The sequence below is a fragment of the Piliocolobus tephrosceles genome, chromosome 6, assembly GCF_002776525.5.
Source record: "Piliocolobus tephrosceles isolate RC106 chromosome 6, ASM277652v3, whole genome shotgun sequence".
Classification (NCBI taxonomy): Eukaryota; Metazoa; Chordata; class Mammalia; order Primates; family Cercopithecidae; genus Piliocolobus; species Piliocolobus tephrosceles.
Window position 1 is genome coordinate 16,417,483 of NC_045439.1, and position 21,468 is coordinate 16,438,950.

A 21,468-nucleotide genomic window follows, 5' to 3' on the forward strand; every position below is an offset into this window, starting at 1 on the left:
AAAAAAAAAAAAAAAAAAAAAAAAAAAAAAAAAAACCAAAGATGGCAGCAAATCATCAGAACACTGTCTGTCTCTGGCTTTGGGATGGTTTGAAAGCATGAAATCAGACACTTCTTTGTTAACTAAACAAGCTTGTCAGAGAGCCATACACCTGGGTCTGTGTTGCATGTTTGTTTCCTAAGAAGCTGAGGGCCTGGCAGGGCTGACAGCTCTGACTCCCCACTGCACTCATTGGCCTCAATAAGCCCTTGCTCTCTTCCACTGGAAACTCTATCCGTGCTTGGACTTCTGTTATTTACCCATCTTTTCCTGTATGCTATTCTGTTGGGTAACATCAGCTCTGCTTCATTCCCAAGGCCAACGACACCTGATTCTTGCTATGTGAGATATGAATGCTATTAGACATACTCTGCAGCAATGCAGGATTTTTGATGCAAGCACTTACCACTCGGCCAGTAACTTAAAGATCACTGTTGCATTTACCCCTCTCCCTCAAAATTAGGTCATAAATGACCAAGCAAGGACCTGGTAACCACTCTGTTGGCAAATTCCCTGTAGCTCTGCTTTTTGGGTTTTAAGCCTTTCCAATACAAAAACTAAACTCTGCTGTTTAAATGAGGAGAATGTCTATAGCTGGCTGAAAAGCCCATCACTACCTGGAGGCAAAGCTAGAAAAATAATCATAGGAGAAGAAAAGAAGGTGGTTGTGGTTCTTTTAACTCATCACTCCTGGAAATCAGCATTAATACTCACCGGTTGAGAAGAAAACCTGCTTTAAGCAATTCTCCTAAATTGTCCCACGAGAGGACAACTTGCCTTGTAATAATTCATGCACGTATTCAAAACATTTGTTGCATGCTGGCTAGGTGCCAGAGATTTGCTAGGTGCTATGGATAGAGGGGAATAAGCCACGCATGAAACCTCACAAGGCTTCTAGTCCAGTGGGGAAAACAGACAAGCAGGCATGCCACATATGTGGAGTTCTGACCTTTTCCATGTCTGCGTAGCAGTCCCCTAACCTGGCTGACATGAGAAACGCTGGGCACCCTGTTAGAGAACATTTCCCCGGGACACATGCACAGAGATCTTGTTTCAGTAGGTCTGGGTTGTGGCCTGGCAATATGCATTTTTTTTTTTTTCTTTGAGACGGAGTCTCGCTCTGTCACCTGAGCTGGAGTGCAGTGGCCGGTTCTCAGCTCACTGCAAGCTCCGCCTCCCGGGTTTATGCCATTCTCCTGCCTCAGCCTCCGAGTAGCTAGGACTACAGGTGCACGCCACCTCGCCCGGCTAATTTTTTGTATTTTTTAGTAGAGACGGGGTTTCACCGTGTTAGCCAGGATGGTCTCGATCTCCTGACCTTGTGATCCGCCCGTCTCAGCCTCCCAAAGTGCTGGGATTACAGGCTTGAGCCACCGTGCCCGGCCGGCAATATGCATTTTTATCAAAGATGATCTTGATGCAGTCAGAGTTTGGGATTCAAGGCTACAGGGGATGGGAAGCTGGCTTTTTTCTGGACTTTAGTGGAAGAATTTAAAAGGGGGGAGGCTCATGACCAGATGTGCATGGTAGCACTGTAGAGGATGGCTTCCAGTGGGAGGAGACCAGAACTGGGAAGGTGAACAAGCAAGCAAGGCTGGGTGAGAAAGAGGAGGCCTACATTAAGGCCATGGTTGGAAGGATGAAAATGACAGCCCATGCGGTTTTGATCTCTTTATATACAGAGTCTCTGTCCCATCTCTCCCTGTGGTCATACTGTGTGCCTCTTCTGCCTCTTTGTTAACTCTAGAACTTAGCCCTCCACGGGGAGGTAGTACCATGTAACAGGAAAGGGGGTGTGCGCACTGGAACCAGACTGCCAGTGGGGCCTTGACCAAGTTACTCTGAGTGCCCTAGATTCCTCATCTAGAAATTGGGGATTGTACCATCGTACTTGCCTCATGGAGTTGTGAGGATACAATGAATTAACTCATGCCAAGTGCTCATATGAGTTCCTGGTACACAAAAGTACTGAATGAATGCTAGCTGCTATTGCGATTACTCACCTCCCTCAATTCACAGAGGATAAGGACTGTCACCCTACGTACTATGTAGGTCTTAACAGTTTCTTTTTTTTTGAATAATCAGATAAATCCAAGTGAAGTACAAAATTCTGTTTAGCCAGGTAATAAGGTCTTTTCTCCAACCCCCTAAGAAATGGCCAGACTTACGACTCTGCTCTCACCCCCAGGCCCGAACACTCACACATACATTTTCCACTGTCATCTCTATGCGAAACTTGACGTATGACCTCCAGAAGCCACTGTCATTGTCTTTGCCTGAGCAGTCACTTTTAATTCTTATACCAGGAATAAGTAAAGTAGGGTGTGGGGGCGGGATGGAATGCCAAAGAGATGAACCAATTATCCTGAAAGATCCAATGCCATTTTACATTGGCCTACACTGAAATCAAGGAATGTATGAGACATGCCAGCTAGAAATGCCAAAGAAAGCTCTAAAGTGTTTTGCACTGATTTACCAAGTTAGTAGAAATGCAATTATTTGTAATTGCGGTATCAATGTTATCTGAAACCCATTAACACCTTTCTCTGTGAACTGCACATACCAATCTGTGACTATATACAGCAGAACAGAACCATCTAACTGGTGTGAGGATAAATTCAACTTGCTGAAACTCAGTACTTATTTATTTCAAAAGAATCAATTTCAATCCTAGATTTCCTTAAGCTTCCTGATTACAAAGTAATTTTAAAAGCTGAACTCGTAGTTTACTTTTAGCCTTCTGTTTGCGCTATGATACAAAAATAGATTTTACTAAAGGAGATGGCCAAAATCATTCTAAAAAATGTTTTGGGGTACTTAATTTAAAAAAAAAAAAAGCTTCATTTCTGAAGACCTTTCAAAAACAGGTCCTTAAAAATGAAACACATCAACAATTTTTTCTTTTTCTTTTTCTTTTTTGAGACAGAGTCTCACTCTATCACCCAGACTGAAGTGCAGTGGCAGGATCTCAGCTCACCGCAACCTCCACCTCCCAGGTTCAAGTGATTCTCCTGTCTCAGCCACCCAAGTAGCTGGGATTACAGGCACGTGCCACCACGCCCAGCAAAATTCTGTATTTTTAGTAGAGACAGGGTTTCACCATGTTGGCCAGGCTGGTCTTGAATTCCCGAACTCAAGTGATCTGCCTGCCTCGGCCTCCCAAAGTGCTGGGATTACAGGTGTGAGCACCACACCTGGCCATACCAACAATTTAAAGCAATATACCTTTTGTGCATTTTATTTGGAAAGGATAATCCAATCAACTTTGTTTCCCTTAGAAAAATACTTTATGATTCTGGACTCTAGCAATAATGCTAACAGGTTTAGACTGAAGTTTATTCTGCTACTATGTGAATGTAGGGGACTATTTAAAATTAATAAGGCAGTGGGAGAATGGTTAGACCATTTAGGAACCGATGGTTTTAAAACCTTTTGGAGGATTATGTATATTATGTATGTGCTAAATCTACATTATGCATACCTCATGTGCCAAACAGCTTTTAAGGACCTCTTCTATTAAGCAACTACATTTACAGTTTATTAATTTAGTTTCAGTCACTTAAATTTTTAAAGTTTTGAAATTATACTTGTTAACAATTATGTACACCCTGGTAAACACCAATTTAACCAATCAATCAAAGTTAACATCACCATTAATTAGACAGATCAATAGGATGTGTCTCCTGATACGATGCACCAGGAAGAACATATTACTTCTTTGGTATTCTTGGTAAAAGTGCATAACCTAGGTCTAATTATAAAGAAACGGTGAGTGGAAAACCCAAAGTAGAATGTTCCTCAGAGTTTATAAAATAACTGGTCCACGCTATGCAATGTGTTGATGTCAGGAAACAAAAAATTGTGGAACTGTTCCAAATTAATGGAGACTAAAGAGACGTAACTCAATAACTCAATAACTTTCTCTTTTGCTATAAAGGATATTATTGAGGAAACTGACAAAATGTGAATAGTTTTGAATCAATGTTAACTGCTGATATTGATCACTGTCCTGTAGTTATGTAAGATAATGCCTTTCTTTTAGGAAATATACAATGAAAGTACTTAGGGATAAAATGGCAGCACATTTGCTACTCTCAAATAGATCAGAAAAGTTAATATGAGAGAGGATGTAAATGTGATAAAATATTGACATTCAGGGAACTTGGGTAAAGAGTATATGGGAATTCTTTGTACTCTTCTTGTAACTGTTCTGTAAATTTAGAATTATGCCAAAAATTTGAAAGAAAAAATACTATATAAGAACTCATATGTGTATTTTTTAAAAATAATGAAAACAAAACTTCCTTAATAGACTATAACTAATACCTCTGAAGCTTTGCATGTTCAATTACTTCATAAAGGAGTCATACAATTTATTAAGTCCAAATAAGATAGGCTTTATTTCACCCTTAGCTCATTACTTTCTCACCCTTTACTGTCTCAATAGCATATAAGATAACAAAGTGAATATAAGCTAAGAAGGGAGTGCAAAGCAGATACCCTTGGGAGAAAGGTTAAGATTACACACTGATCTATTTTGCTTCCTCTTCAAAATCAAGGTCACACAGCAAGTGGGACATATGGAAATAATTTGTGTTAGATTTCAAAAGGTGGTGATTTTGCTTTATAAAAGCCTTCTTTGGGCCAGGTGTGGTGGCTCTCACTTGTAATCTTAACACTCTGGGAGGCTGAGGCAGGAGGACTACTTGAGCCTAGGAGTTCAAGACCAGCCTGGGCAACATAGTGAGACCCCATCTCTACAAAACATTTTTTAAAAATTAGCTGGGCATGATGGCGCGTACTGTAATGCCAGCTACTCAGGAGGCTGAAGTGGGAGTATCACTCGAGCCCAGCAGTGTGAGGCTGTAGTGAGCTGAGACCATGCCACTGCACTCCAGCCTAGGTGACAGAGCGAGACACTATCTTAAAAAAACAAAAAAAAAAAGGGCTTCTTTTAAAATGACTGCTATTAGTAAAATGGGTTTGGTTAAGTATGATTTTTCAGGAGAAGAGGAATGTAAGTTTGATGAGAGTAAGGATTTGTGCCTGTCTTGTTTGCCAACATATTCCAAGTACCTAGATGGTGTCTGCACACAATAGGCTCTCAACAGAGATCTGTGGAGAGAATGAATGAACAGCAACTACTGCACCAAGCAAGGTATACTGGTAGCTGAGTCTTAAGTTTTTGCTTTCCTTTGATCATTTTCTTGGTTTCAAGATACCTGGTAGCCTCTTGCATTGCGCTTTACCTCATTCACAGCAGTATATTCCTTTGCTAAGCTTTTTGTACAGTCTTCTGTCTTTAAAAAAAAACCACTGACAAGATCTTGGAGGTGTTACAATGGCTTGAAGATCACTTTTTAAAATGAAGTGCTTTTCAAATATTCTTAACCACTCACTTTTTCAATCTTGGTAAAAGCCTTTCTATAGTCCATACGGCTCCCCAGGAATGTTGGCTATATATGAACTGGTGATACTGAATTACTAATATTGTCCTACATGCAACTGAGGCAGTGTAGAAGACAAAACAGTACCAATATTAAATAAAATGCTCCAGTCTCTCTCGTATGTATCTTTATTCTTTTAAAAAAATTATTATTTTAGCTTAAGCATACCCTGAGATTGTATGTACCTTTCAAAAGAAATGCTGAAGAAACAAACAAACAAAACTCATTTAAACACTGGAAAGCATTCTGCTTGCTGGCCAAATAAAAGATTTATCATTCCATGGTCTAAGACACTATACCTAGTTGTAAACTTCTAAGTTCCTGGGAATGCTTACTTTACTGGAAGGAAAGGGACCTTGGAACATTTTTAAGGCTCTTCTAGCGCTTCCATTTTTGCCTTCTTAGTCCTTTGAAGATTAGGACTAAAGAAATGAAGGCGGTGGAATCCAGTCAGGGTGCAGGGTTGGAGGTGGGAAGTGCAGGGCCCAAGGCCAGACCCCAGCAGATAAAGCCTAATCAGTCAGTCCCCACTTCCAACAGGGAGGAGGAGAACTTGGGTTTAAAAAAAAAAAAAGGAAGAAAAAGAACCTGAAGAACAGATAAGGGGAGAAAAAGACAAAAGTAGCACAAAGCCAAAAGAGGGAAGAAGAGGTAGACAGGTTTAGGGACAGACTTGCACGAGCTTTAAATATATAAAAATCACCAGCTCACCACGGAAAAGGGGAGAGAATTCGCACTAATTCAACATCTACTGTTGCCAGGAACTGAACTTTGCATTTTAATAACAATTACAATAAAAGCAGCTAATGTTTATTGACTGCTAGCTCTGAGATAAGTACTTTATAGATAATCTCAGGTAATCTTTTCAATAACCCTATAAGGTAGGTACTCATAGTTCCTCATTGTGTAGACAGAGACACTAAAACCTAGAGAAAGTAACTAAATGTCCAAGTCTATTTAGCAAGTTGTGCAGTTGGCACATAAACATGGCTGGATTTTAAAGCAGGCTTTTCTTGATTTTTTTTTTTTTTTTTTTTTTGGTGGCAGGTAAGGTGCTGACAGACTGCTTTAAATTCTGATAAGAATCCTGATAGTCTTGCTACGGAAAACGAAATATGCATGAATACACAACAAATTTGGAGGACTCAACAGAAAGGCTATAGGGAATTTCCACACTTTAGAAAGAAGAAAAAGAATGCCTCCTGAAACTTAGTATCAAACTATTGATTAAAGAAATACAAAGTTACCAGCAAGAGGCAGGACGGCACACTGGACAGCATGAGATAGGATTAACTTTGTTAAATGTGTCAACACAATCTAAGAAAGGGCCCATCAGACAGAGGAGGCTTGGTTCCCCATGAAAGCTGAGAATGGTTAGTAGGTGGGGAAGTTGTGAGATCCCATGAAACATTGTCGAGGGAACAGAGGAACCTACTGGGCAAGGCCGAGCTTGGTAAGAACTGTAGATTTTGGGGTATCAATGAGTGATGTCATTAAAATTTGCCAATTGAAAAAAAATCTCTTCTCTGTTCAGATTTAACACTGGCTCAGAAACCTGCAGATTATAATTTGGTTACTCATGTAGGCCTCTCCTTTCCAGTGGAGAATATGCTGATTTGGTGATGTAATTTGCATTTTAAATTAAGTGTGTCTTGATTATATATCTCATCCTGTCTGAGTTTGCTAAGTGTGGACCCACCTTAAGGACAGATATTCTCAGGGCTGATAAAAGCAGCAGAGCAGCCTGTGAGGCTGGGATACATGCAGGCCGGACACAGGTGGGTACACCGATGCCAGCCAGCCTTCCTCTGAGGACATCTGAACCTTCTGCAGCTATTTCTATTGTGTTTCTACTGTGAAAGATACTTGGTGACTGCCCTTAAGATTCAATGCATGCAGTTTTCAAAGTGTGGCCCCTGGGGACCTCCCTTTTGCGGGTTTGTGAATGTGCTGGTTGGGAGGGTCTGTGAAGTCAACATTATTTTCATTGTAGTATTAAGCCATCATTTGTTGTTTTCACTTTCATTTTTACACAGGTATACAGAGGTTATATGATGTGATATCACAACAGCCTCAAAGAGAGCACAGCAATGAGAATTCAGGTGTCACCTTTTAAGATGCACATAAAGAGCCTTGCAAAAACATAAAATACCACTTTCCTTGCTATTTTCTTCTTTTTGGAAATTGTCATAAGAACTTTTTTTTTTTTCCTTAGAGTTGAGGTCTTGCCTTGTCACTTAGGCTGGAGTGCAGTGGCTCAATCATAGCTCACTGCTGCCTCAAACTCCTGGGCTCAAGCGATTCTTCAACCTTAGCCATCCACGTAGCTGGGACTACAGGCATGATCCACCACATCTGGCTATTTAAAACAATTTTTTTTTTTTTAACATACTGGGTCTCACTATGTTGGGCAAGGTGGCCTCGAGCTCCTGGCCTCAAGTAATATTCCTGCCTCAGCCTCCAAAGGTGCTAGGATTACAGGTGTGGGCCACCGGGCCTGGCATAAATGTATGTTACAATAGGTTTATTATTGTTACATTTCTTGGTTTTAATTTCTAATAGTTAGGCTTAATGACCTTTTGACCTTTATGATGGTGTGAAAGTGATATGCATTCAGTAGAAACAGTACTTTAGTACAGTCTTCAATAAATTCCATGAGATAGTCAACAATTTATTATAAAACAGTCTTTGTATTATTTTGCCCAAGTGTAGACTAATTTAAGTGGTCTGGGCATGTTTAAGGTAGGCTAGACTAAGCTATGATGCTCAGTAGGTTTGGTGCATTAAATGCATTTTTGACTTATGATATTTTCAATTTATGAGGGGTTTATCAGCATGTAGCCCCACTGTAGTCAGGAAGGATCTGTATAGTAATTATAGGAGTACAAAGGGATTCTAAGACTAACTAGTGGCTACACGGCCCCAGACAGGTTGGCACAGGTCTCTCTGCAAACCTGAGCTTCCAGAGGGTTCCATGAGCCAGGATCCCACCGAGACCAAAGGCTTCTCCTGGGCTCTGTTTGTTTTTCTTATGCATATCCACCCATGGTTTTCCTTTATCTGTGTCTCACCTTTACTTCCATACAGTTCTGGAGGCAAATCATATGGCACAGGAAAGGTGGCCATTGGCTCCTGGCTGCCAGCGAAGAACTTCTGTTTCACTTTGAAATTGTCTAGACCCTGCAGACACACAGGAAATCTATGATTGCACCTCATTTTCCGGGTTAAAAAACCCAGAAGGCCCAAGAGGCAATAATATCTTTATGGTACCTAAATAAAGTTCAAATTATTTCGGAGCTATTTTCCATGTTCATAGGCAAGCCTCAAATTTTTTTTTCTAAACATAAGAGCTTTAATTTTCAGGAATTAAGTTATAGCAAAGTTTGCAAAAGTTTAACAAAGGATGCAAAGAAAAAAGAGAGACAATTTTGGATATGCTAGCCCATTTCAACCAAACATTATGTACAGTTTGCAGAGAGTTTGTAGAACTCACTGTATAAAAATACCTCAAAATACTTTCAACATTGCTATAGTAACAGGCTGCCTGGAGTAAGAAGAAATAAAAGCTGCTTTCATGTATAATGAAAGTGTTCCAATATAATGTGACAGAAGTATAAAAATGAAAATTCTTTAAGACCTATCAAAATGGAAGGTTTATTCCAAGAACTCTAGAATAGGGTATTAATTTTAGATCTTAATCAGGGTGGAAGTGGAGGTTCTATATCTAGGCTGATGTTCACACTGCCACTTCCTTCCAACACAGGGCCTGCCGCAGTGCAGGTGCTTACCACATGACCGATGTGCCCCCTTGTGCTTCTACACATTGACCATCTCCTGCCCCTTTGTGGGTTATCCTGGCATTCTGCTTGTCTGTCTGTCTCTCATTCCTTCTGTCCACCCATCCACACACATATCCACCCTTCAAATCCTCAATACGCACATACCCAACAGTGTTGATGTCTTAGGAACCCATAAAAAGAACAAAGACTGAGGTTCTTAGTCCCTGTAACTGTGCAACTTAGCAAGCGGAGGCTGGTCATGGGCGGGGTCAGAGAACACGGGAGGTCCGTGTTGACTGGGCTTCAGAAAATCTGGGTTCTAGCCTTTCCTCTGGCATTTACTAAGCTGAGTAAATGGCTGATGTCTGCACATTCGTTCATTTGACACTTTATTTCTCAAGTCCCTCTTCTGGGCCAGGCATGGTGCCAGGCACTGAGTGTGTAAGAGTTAACATAAACATCAACATCCTTGTCCTCATGGAGTATACAGTCTGATGGAGGGACATCAAATACATCTATAAAAGTAAAATAAAAATTACTATTTGTGTTAAGTGCTGCTAAGAAAAGCAAAGAAGTGCCATAAGAGACTAGCAGGCCTATTTTAGACTCGGCAGCAGGGGGTGATCAGGGGAAGACTCTCTGAAAAAAGCAACACCTTTATTAAACTCTGAAAGATGAGTAGAGCTTGGTCAGGTCGGAGTGGAAAGAATTATGGTGCAGGTGGAGGGAATAGCATCTGCAAAGGCCTAGAGGTGGCAAAGAGCCTGGCAAGTCCCAGGGACTAAAACAGATGTTCAGTGGGACAGCTAGCCACTTTTATTAGGTTTCTTTTTTTTTTTGGAGACAGAGTCTCACTTTGTCACGCAGGCTGGAGTGCAGTGGTGGGATCTCGGCTCACTGCAGCCTCTGTCGCCCAGGTTCAAGCAGTTCTCACGCCTCAGCCTCCTGAGTAACTGGGATTACAGGCGTGTGCCACCATGCCTGGTGGATTTTTGTATTTTTAGTGGATACGGGGTTTCATCATGTTGTTCAGGCTGGTCCTGAACTCCTGGCCTCAAGTGATCTACCCACCTCAGGCTCTTAAAGTGCTGGGATTACAGGTGTGAGCCACTGCACCTGGCCTACGTTTCAATTTCTGTGTTTGTAAAAGTGGGATAGGCTGGATGTGGTGGCTCATGCCTGTAATCCCAGCACTTTGGGAGGTCGAGGCAGGCAGATCACTTGAGGTCAGGATTTCAAGACCAGCCTGGACAACATGGTGAAACCCCATCTCTAATAAAAATAAAATAAAATTAACTGGGAGTGGTGGTGTGTGCCTATAATCTCAGTTATTTGGGAGGCTGAGGCAGGAGAATAGCTTGAACCCAGAAGGCAGAGGCTGCAGTGAGCCAAAATCACGCCACTGCACTCCAGGATGGGTGACAAAGTGAAACTCCACCTCAGATTAAAAAAAAAAAAAAAAAAAAGTAAAAGTGGGGTAATCAAGCTTCTGGAGACATTACCATTTCTAACTTTAGCACCTAGCACAAAGTCCTGGTGCATAGTAGGTGTTCAAGAAATACTGATCTGTAGAAATGGGACTAAAGTTCCTTTCCTGCTTATTTTATAAGCTTCTGCACAACAGCAAATGGCACAACCTGTGTGAAAGCGTTTTGTGTATGTTAAGACCTACAGAAAGATATGGGTTACAGCACTGATGAAGATGGTGACCAGTAATACAGTGAAAGGCAGGAGGTGGCAGATGGCCAGGCACAAACTCTACACAAAATAGGAAGAAATGCCCTTCTTCCAGTCATCTTCCTTATCCAAGAAGGATAAGGAAAGGCTTTGTAGAGGATATTTTAGTTAGGGCTTGAAAAACTGGTGTAATTTTAATAAACAGAGAGATGATGGGAAGAATACCAAGCGTGAGAACAGGATAATCAAAGGCAGGGTCGGCAAAGCACAAAGCAGGCACGTCCCAGGAGGGCAAGGGCCCTGACACAGAGGAGGGGGACAGGGAAGACATGGAGGGAGGGCAGGCCAGCTCAGCAGCACCTGCCCCCAGGTGTCCCTGCTTACATGTCACCTTTGAAACACTCTGGATCTGAGGAAGCCCTTAATTATCTCTTGCTTTTGCAGACTGCTTACTTGCTGTGTGGCTCTAAGCAAGTTACTTAGCCTTTCTGTGCCTTGGTTTCCTCATTTACGAAATGAAGATGATATGAGCACCTAACTCATAGGGCTACTGTGAAGATATATAAGTTATTTAACAATGACTGGCCCATGGTACATATTCCAGGAAACAAATGAGTATAATTGTAAGTATTTTCAGAGCAATTCTCTGTGATGTAATCACTCCTGTTTTATAGAGGAGGAAACATATTTGGAGGTTAAATAGTTGCCCAAGGCCACACAGCTATTAAAAGTGGCAAGGCTGGGCACAATGGCTCACACCTGTAATCCCAGCACTTTGGGAGGCCGAGGCGGGTGGATCACCTGAGGTCAGGAGTTCGAGACCAGCCTGGCCAACATGGTGAAACCCTGTCTCTACTAAAAATACAAAAATTAGCCAGGCATGGAGGACTATGCCTGTAATCCCAGCTACTTGGGAGGCTGAGACAGGAGAATTGCTGGAACCCAGGAGGCGGAGGTTGCAGTGAGCTGAGATCACGCCACTGTACTCCAGCCTGGGTGACAGTGACAAAACTCTGCCCTCCCCCCAACCCCCCCCCCCCCACAAAAAAAAAAACCTAGGCACGGTGGCTCATGCCTGTAATCCCAGCACTTTCTGAGGCCGAGGTGGGCAGATCACCTGAGGTCAGGAGTTTGACACCAGCCTGGCCAACATGGAGAAACCCTGTCTCTACTAAAAATACAAAAAATTAGCCAGGTGTGGTGGTGCACATCTGTAATCCCACCTACTTGGGAGGCGGAGGCAGGAGAATCGCTTGAACCTGGAAGGCGGAGGTTGCAGTGAGCGGGGATGGCACCACTGCACTCTAGCCTGGGTGACAAAGCAAGACTCTGTCCCAAAAAAAAAAAAAAAAAAAAAAGTTGGCAGGGCTGGAAATCATACCGTGTCTTTCTGATTCTTGGTCTTACATTCCTTCCACCAAGCAAACAAATGGTCTCACATTCACCACCAGGAACTGTGACAAAGGAAGAATTCCTTGAAAATTTAAGGCAGGCAGGGTCAAGATGAGCCGAATTCTAGAAACCCTGGTATTTGGACATTTTAAAAAATAAAGAGGCCAGTGGTTGGGAAGTGATACCAAGTTAATGATTATTAAATACTTTTTTTGGGGTTTCAGGTAAAATATGACTTCTCTCTTATTTAGCTCCTATTAGTACTGATATTTTCAAATGTATCATGGCCACAGGTTGTGGCTCTTTACAGCCTGGGCCCAGATCTGAGGCTGTGTGCTCAACCCGTGATTCCATTTTGTGATATTTGACTTCAGATGTGAGAAGGTTTGAACTATCCCTTTCTGACAGAAACCAATATGCTTTTATTTTGAATGCCATTTATGATCCAAATTCTAGGTTATTAAAAAAAAAGTACTACTTTTCCCCTTCAATCTGAATGTCAAATAATTTGAGGCTGTCTTCTAATGATCGTTATTTCTATATCACAGTGGTATCACCTGGCATTTTGCGAAACAGAGGAAGGCACCCTCCCAGGCATAGACACTTAGAAGACAGTTAAGACAATAAGTTTATAAAACACCAGGTGAGAGGGTGGACATATATCACACATAAGAAATTGCTGGCTTTTCCTTTCTTCAGCTTTGGGAGTGAAAGAGCTGATTATCGCCGTGATGATTTATGTTTAGCAGCTTAGCTCAATCATGGGGAACAGGAGGCATGCTTCAGTTTCAGTTAGAGATGCAATTTATGTTTTTATCTGCATCTATCCGAGTAGCAACCTCAAGGGGTAAAACCCTACACAAGGCATCGGGCTTTCCTGGATAAAACAGTGACAGCAGCTAAACTTCCCAGAAGAGGCACACAGTCAAAGATCAACTAATTGGCAAGGAAATAAATTACAGGAAGGTGGTAGCATCTTTCTTGCAAGGCATGATCACGACTGAAAGTGCTCCCAGCTAGGGGCTTAGGAAAAGCTTTGCGGAGAAGTGTAAACCTAACAGGATTTTGAAGGATGGGTTTTTGATAAGCAAAGGGGCTGTTTGCATGGGGCTGGGGGAATGCAGTTCAGAAGGAAAGAAAAGAGTGCAACATCATCACAGAAGTGACATCAAGATTCTGACTTGACTGAAAACCCACGGAGTATCAGCCCCTGCTTTCAATCTTCTGTTGAACTGTGTGGCTTATATGTGATTGCTGCTACCGCTAATATCAACTGCAACCTTTACTGAGCACTTGGTAAGTACCAGGCACTGCTGTAAACACTTAGTAGGTTATAACTCTTGATCTCACATGAGAGCCTATGAGTTACATTGTTTCCATTGTACAACAAGAAAAAGGGGCCTACAGAAGTAGAGTAAGGGGGCCAAGTCTAACACAGCTTGTAAGCAGGATCCCAGCTCCTCTCTGTCTCACTTCAAAGTTCATTCTCTTTCTCTCATTTTGGCTCCTAGAGATCTGAGGTCCCTAAGGGATCTGTTCAATGTGTTCTCCCATATTCTCTTACCAAGTTACTTCAGAGTTTCTGAGGCAAACAGCAGTAGAGCCCAGGATCACACTACTAGTAAAAAGGGGCCATTGCTGCTACAGCCTATGTGCATTAATGTGCTAACAAATACTTGTGGGCGGCTGGAGCCTGGGGGACATGCTGTTCCAGCTCACAGTGGACCTTGATGTCACACAAAGGAGTCCGGACATCATCTCGTGGGCCAAAGATTGCTGCTGAGGATTTAGGGGCAGAGGAACACAGACACTGACATGTGGGTAGAAATCCAGCAGTAGCCTGAAATGGGGAAAACAGGGAGGGAACGGTCAGTCCATCCAGGGGAGAGAGAAGGTGACGACCAGTAGGAACAGGCAGAGAAGTTCTTGCCGGGGGAGATGGTATAGGATGTGGACAGGTGAGAGGAAGGAGTAGAACGCAAGAGCTGTGGCTTTATTTGCTGGATGCGAGAATATCAGCGGGTACTAAGATACGCCATGTCAAATTGCTGCCCCTCTGTGGCCTCCTGGGAAACTCTGGGGGCCCACAACAGATGGGCTGGGCCCAAGGCAGGTAGGCAGGGCTGGTGTTGGAGGGAAGACAAAGAGAGGGTGAAAGTGGTGGCTCTTGTAAACTGTATTAATTCTTCCAGCCAGAGCCACAACATAAGAGTGCATGTACTTGTGGTACACACCGTGTTTACAATGAAGAAGTTTAAATAGAACAGAGAAAAGAGAAAGTAGAGACTTGACTTTTTGGAACCCACTAGCACAGGACCAAGTGACGCTGGGGCTCAGAAGAGGCTGAGATCAGCACAGGGACACCTGGGCTACCTTCATCCGGAAGGAAGCAGTATTGGACCCTGATCCAGGCTTCTCAGATGCCTATGTGCAATATTACTCCCAGAGGCAGGAGGAATTCTAGCCACAGTGCACTAGACAGGCTCAAGTCCAGGGCCTACTCAGTGCCTGACAGAGTATGTGTTCAATAAACACCAAAGGAATGAGGTCCAAAGAGAGAAGTACTTGTACCTCCCTGATACATGCTCAGAGGCCTTCGGGTTTGGAATACAGCTACTGATCTTTGAAATAATCACAGCTTTCCTATATTGAGACTTTCTGAACCGTAGTCTAATTTAAAAGTTAAATACACTTAAAGGGACAACCCAGAAAACATTACATAATTGATAAATTGATTTTAGACCTGAAAAGAATAAAGTCTTTGATTTAAATTAACAAAGTTTTGTTAAGCGACTACTATATACCAAGCATCACTAAGTGTTGGACATACAAAGTCAAATGTACCTTGACGTGACTCTCCAAAGCTCTTGAAAGTGTTCTTAGTCAAAGGGAAGCTATTGACAACATACTGTACAAGTAAGGTTGTTCTCAAAAGGATGTATTTCCAGATTTATTCACTTAAAAGAACAAGAAAAAAACAGGAACACGTGGTACCAGGGACTTACAGCCTACAGATCAATCCCAGGGTTCAAATGGCATCTTTATCATGAATGGGAAATGCTGGTTCTCCACCTACTGTATTTTTAGTTCACAGTAGTGTCACATCACATAGCAACTTGGTTCCAGAGTGACAGGCCCTAATCATGGCTGTGGGGAAGTAGAGAACTGCAGGATTCCTTTTCTAGGTGAGGCCTCTCCAGTGTGTGACACTGTGCCATTCTGGGCACTAAGCTTGACTATCGGCAACAATGGCTCCAAATGAGCCTCCCAGAACAGAGCAAGTGACACGGCCTACTGGTGAAGGACAAAAGTGGCAACTCTGGCTGCTGATAACTCAGACATGTGGGTGATGCGGACACAGAGTTCTACCAAGAGATATGAAGGAGGGCTGATCTCAAGGAAGTAAATTCTGGATGATGTCCAGTCTGAAGGATGTCTAAAAAATTCTGTATTAAGTAAGTCTATTTGGCAAACATGAAGCCAAAAACACTAAAAGGCATGTCTTGCTGGTACTGAACAGGGAAACCCAAAAAAAGATATTAACACCTGGCCTCATTTTATGATAAACTGCACTCTTGTCAGTAAACATTTTAGGATTATGATACAGAAATCTTTTTTTTATTTTTATCATTTTTTATTATTATTATACTTTAAGTTCTAGGGTACATGTGCACAACGTGCAGGTTTGTTACATATGTATACATGTGCCATGTTGGTGTGCTGCACCCATTAACTCGTCATTTACATTAGGTATATCTCCTAATGCTATCCCTCCCCTTCCCCCCACCCCACGACAGGCCCCGTTGTGTGATGTTCCCCACCCTGTGTCCAAGTGTTCTCATTGTTCAATTCCGACCTGTGAGTGAGAACATGCGGTGTTTGGTTTTCTGTCCTTGCGATAGTTTGCTCAGAAGATACAGAAATCTTTAAGATATTTATTAAGTTAATTTATAGGGATTGGCATTTGTAAGTACTGCAGTGGACTCCTAAGTGTATGTGTATTTTAATTTCAAGACAGCTACAGATGAGTTATTCCATATTGCAAATTGCTTTACAACACAATTTGTGAACAGATTTAAGCACCGACTGCACACAATACCCACTGGACCAAAATCACAGTCTCCATACTGTTTCACACACTTCTCACATTGTTCGGTATGGGTCAACTTAAAGGAAACAACTTCAACTAACAGACACTTAGGAAAAGCCTCCCACGTGACCCATTCAGCTCACTCTGGTCCAGAAGACACGAGTCGGTGGTCACAGTGCAAAGTGGGATATGTGCTGAGCCCCAGGTTCTAGAAAGTTGTGGATGCAGAGGAGGGGTGCCTGGAGTGAATACAGGTGCAGCAGGCAGAGGTGGGGTGTAAAGGTGTCATTCTCAGTACAGATTATGGCTGGCTAGCAGGGTGGATCTGGCTTGTAGTGAGAGCCATGAGTTCTGCACAGCAGAAACAGTAAGTACCAGGAACGAGACGTTAGGAGTCGGAGCATGAAGGGGAAAAGAAGCCCCACTAAGGAGCCTGGATTCTGCCGTACAGGATCTCCAGCAGGTAACATAATCAGATCTGTGGTCTACAAGGCCCATTCCCACAGCATGGATGTGGCCCAAGGAGGTGAAGTGGGGGCCATGGCAGTAACAGCTGACTCGCCCAACATGTGATGTTGTAGGGGTGGTTCAGAGGGAACAAATTATCAAGCAGCATTAAGGAGTGAGAAATGACAAGATCTTTTGGGAGGCTGAGAAGGATCACTTGAGCCTAGCAGTTCAAGACCAGTCTGAGCAACATGGCAAAAGAGAAAAATTAACAAGTCAGCCGGGTGTAGTGGCACACAGTTGTAGTCCCAGCTACTCAGGAGGCTGAAGTGAGAGGACTGCTTGAGCCTGGGAGGTCGAGACTGCAGTGAGCTATGACGGCACCACTGTACTCCAGCCTGGGCGACTGGGCAAGAGTCTGTCTCAAAGAAAAAAAAAAAAAGAAAAGACATGCCAGGAGTGAGGTGAATGGTAATAGTGACTCATTAATAATCAGGTTTGTTCAATAGTGTGGCTTACATGGCTAAGATGATGATTTCGATAATACATGCAATGTGCTATATCCTCGAGTACATTTTAAATAGTATAAATCATAATCCTAATTTCAGAATTATATAAGATTCAAATGCTCTGAAAACTAGCCTGAGACCACTAGCCCTGCTTAAAAAAATGATGCCTTTCTACTATCCATGTGGAACCAAGGCCAGTGGTGTGTTCTGTTCTTCCAATCTCTCCTTCAGATTGGAATTCCAGCCTCTCACACCCACGCCCCATCCCCATTCCGAGCACACAGAACTGCTGGCTCTTTCCCAAACACAGCCTGCACTATTGTCTCTGGCTGGAAGCCTCCTCTTCCCTGACAGCAGGTTAAGCTCATACTCCTTTCTCAAGAGTGAGATCGAATGCCACCTCCTTAACAAAGCCTTTCCTAAGCCCCCCAGACAGAATACATGGTCCCTCTTCTCAGAGCCCCTGTATTTTCAATGCCCCACATCCTACTTCTTGTCACATATTGTAATCATGTTGTCTGTTTCCTCAACTTATCCATGCGTTTCCCGAGAACGAAGCCTCCACCTCATCCTTTATTCTCTCTGCAGGGGCCTGGAAGACAGCAGGCACAGGGTATGTGTGGGACTGAAGTGAGTGTGAAGGAGGGCAGGCCCAGGCTACTGGAACGTTCAGGTAGGAGCCTGGAGTATGTTTTGAGGAGGGAACTGTCGAGCTGTTCCATTGGACAGCCTCTCTTTCACAAGCTAAGCTTCTCATTCCTGTGCACATATAAACTCAGCGAAATGACAGACTACCTCAGGGCACAAATCTCTGGGTCATCCTCAAGGTCAAAACCATCAATGTTAATTTTGTGAAGGCCGAGCAAAGGTCTACTTTTTTCCAGAAGCTTCACATATCAGTAGACAACATAGATGTTGTGATACAGGCACTTAAAGTCTCTTGTATCAAAAACACCCAACAACCCTTTTTACAGACTGACAAGACGCACATCAACTCACTTATGGGTGAAACCCCCTGGTAGTATCTACCCCTCAGGGTGACTTCCTCGCCGACATCCATCCTCCCTTCTCTGGAAACAGGCTCATTCTCTGGGGACGGAGCTGGGAGAGTCCTGAGTCATGGAGGGCAGATCTAGGCCTGAGGTGTCACTGGGAGGTGGAATGGCCAGCACCGGGCTGCACAGTCATGCTAGCTGCAGTAACCTAGGGAGAAGGGCTGCTGCTGAGTCCCCTAAGAGGGCCTGGCCCTGTCACTTCCAAGTCTCAGCTGCTCAGCAACTCCTCTGATCCCGTGACATCCACCCCAGCATCTTTTCAGTAAACTCCTTTCATCTGTGGGCTTCTGTGGGCACAAGTTGGTCTCTGTAACACACAACAAAGTCCTCTGGCTCTGCTCACTCAGGTAGGCACCTCCCTCAGGTCTCAGTCCCCAGCTCTCACCCAGGAAGGATGTCTCTGTCTCATTGCTTAGGTGTATCAGGTGGCCATCTGACTCTATGACCACCCTGGCCCACTAGCCTATGAGCTCCCTGGGAGGGGAAGGGTAAAGCCATTCTGTGTACCATCCACAATGCCTGATTAGAGCACTCTGCCCAAGTCATTTGTGATTCACTGAAGGACAGAGACAGCCCAACCAAAGGGACAATGGCTGATGAGAAGACAGGTATAGTGAGTGGGGCCTCACCAGGGTCATAATGGAAGCCTGCTGGAAAGCACTGTTCCAGGCTCTGTTTTTTGAGATGTGCTAAAAAGCTCTTGGAAAATCTGTTGCAATCTTAGACTGTTAATCATTGTCACCCTAATCAGGGCCTAGCTCTTGAATCTGTTGGCATAGTCTAGAAGGGGTGGAATCTGTTTTATATTCTTGTCTGACGGTCTTTATAAATAATGCAAACTCTATTTTACCCAGAATGTGCTATAATGGGGCTCTTTCTTACTCCAAAATATAGAAGATCCCACCTATAAAGTCAGTTTAGGCATTCCAAATGATTATTTCTTTTTCTCCATTAGCCTTCATTAATGGATAGTCAGAGAAAGAATATCTGGGGTAAAAAGTGAATAGCTCAGAAGGGTTTAGAGGACCTGGAAGGCAATACATTTCTTCCTATTAGCATTTTCATGATTAGCATTTTCATGGTCAGAACAGTTACAAAGGACCAGACTTTTGTAAATGCTGACAACAGAAGCCAAACAGGAGTGATGTGGAATTTATTCCATTACTTATTATTGGGTGAGAACTCCAGCCTCAGTCATTATAAAAGCCACAGTCACTACAATCACACCTCCTAGTGTTGTGACTTCATCATTACCCAGAAGTTGTGTGATAAAGTTGAAATCTTATAACTAAAAGAGGTTACGTAGTTTTGTAGTGAAACTGAGAAGGAAAGAGACAGAATGGATAGATTGGTGAGAAGAGGAGAGAGAAAGGGAGAAAAGAGCGCTTCACCTGAGCATGGTGTGAGAAACAGTGAGCAACGCTGGGGTGGGCTGGGAAGGTGGGTGCTCTCCAGCATGCCTTAAGACTGGATTAAGCAGTGGCTCACACCTGTAATCCCACTTTGGGAGGCTGAGGCAGGCAGATCACTTGAGGCCAGGAATTGGAGACCTGGCCAACATGGTGAAACCCCGTGTCTACCAAAAATACAAAAATTAGCTGGGTGTGGTGGCAGGCGCCTGTAGCCCCAGCTACTGGGGAGGTTGATGCAGGAAGATGGCTTGAATCCTGTAGGTGGAGGTTGCAGTGAGTTGAGATTGTGCCACTGCACTGCAGCCTGGGCAACAGAGTGAGACTCTGTCTAAAAAAAAAAAAAGGCCTGGATTAGTCCAGATTGAAGTCTGAGGACAAGCACACACCAACTCCTCAGCTAAATCTTCTGGTCCAGTCAGAGTCGTCCACAATGGAGCTTTGTCATGGGTGTTTGTCATAAATTCAACTATAGCCAGTTGCGGAGGGGGAGGGGGAAGGGAAGGGAAGAACAAAGGGAGGGAGGGAAGGAAGGAGGGAAGGAGGGAAGGGAAGGGAGGGAAGAGAAGGGAAGAGAAGGGAAGGGAAGGGAAGGGAAGGGAAGGGAAGGAAGGGAAGGAAGGGAAGGGAAGGAAGGGAAGGGAAGGAAGGAAGGAAGGGAGGAAGGAAAGAAAGAAGGAAAGAAGGAAGGAAGGAAAAGGCATTAGCCATCTCATTGTGTGGGTGAAGCATTAACCATCTCATTGTCTGGGTGATTCTGAGTGTGTGCCCACAGTGACAGGAAGGGAAGAAGGGAAGAAGGGAAGAAGGGAAGAAGGAAGGAAGGAAGGAAGGAAGGAAGGAAGGAAGGAAGGAAGGAAGGAAGGAAGGAAGGAGCATTAGCCATCTCATTGTGTGGGCGATTCTGTGTATGTGCACGCACAGTGAGTATGAGGAGGTGACATGGGAGACCTTAGTCCATGTGCCTCTTATGGTGGGAATGTCTCTCTGGGTCAAGTGTGATTCTAGCATTTAGAGATAACAGATGGCTTGTACACCCCAGTCCCTATGTGCAAGCCACTCCTTCTGGTGTTTGGACACAGAAACCTCAAGTGGCTCCAGAGCTGGGTACAAGCTGGCTGTGCTGGACATCTCGAGAGACCACTTCGACATGGTGCTTTTCTAGGGGGCTTACTGGGCCAGAGGCATATGTCCTTTGTGCCACCCCCTGGCCCCGCCTGGCCAAACTCGAGACGATGATGTGAACCAATTTCTGCTTCCCAGTTTGTGCTACTACTAATTCCTTTCCAACAGTGATGCTATTCCCACCTCTCTCTATACATCCTATATCCTAAGCATCTTTCAAATACTCTGCCAAGCTCTCCTGCTTCCCAACTTCATCATCCAGTCACCCCTACCTAAAACAACTTGTGATTGATTGGGCCATTCCTTTGGTGACTTGTCATCTACCACCTTGAGATAAATCTTCACATTGTAGTTTGCAATATTTATTTTAAATGTTATTAATTTCGCTGGAAGCACACAGTCAATTCCTAATCAAATACATGCCTTGAGAGCAGGTATCCCACTGCGCCCAGACTGGTGAGTGTTCAGTAAGCTCAGAGGTATAGACCAGTGGTTAAGA

The 21,468-nt window shown here is 43.5% G+C and overlaps 1 protein-coding gene across 9 annotated transcripts in view; it reads right to left on the minus strand.

Annotated features, from left to right (window-relative positions):
• TDP1 (tyrosyl-DNA phosphodiesterase 1) overlaps nt 1-21,468 on the minus strand; it is a 94,500-nt gene that overhangs the window by 9,578 nt on the left and 63,454 nt on the right. For 2 of the 9 annotated variants that reach the window (XM_023205430.3, XM_023205429.1), the window contains exon 15: nt 8,558-8,666. The exons of 5 other annotated variants lie outside the window; for them this stretch is intronic. In XM_023205430.3, coding sequence (XP_023061198.1) covers nt 8,558-8,666 — 109 coding nt within the window. Of the gene's footprint in view, nt 1-8,160; nt 8,667-21,468 lie in introns of those variants that run through there. 2 more of the 9 variants (XM_023205427.1, XM_023205428.2) reach the window with 1 other exon arrangement.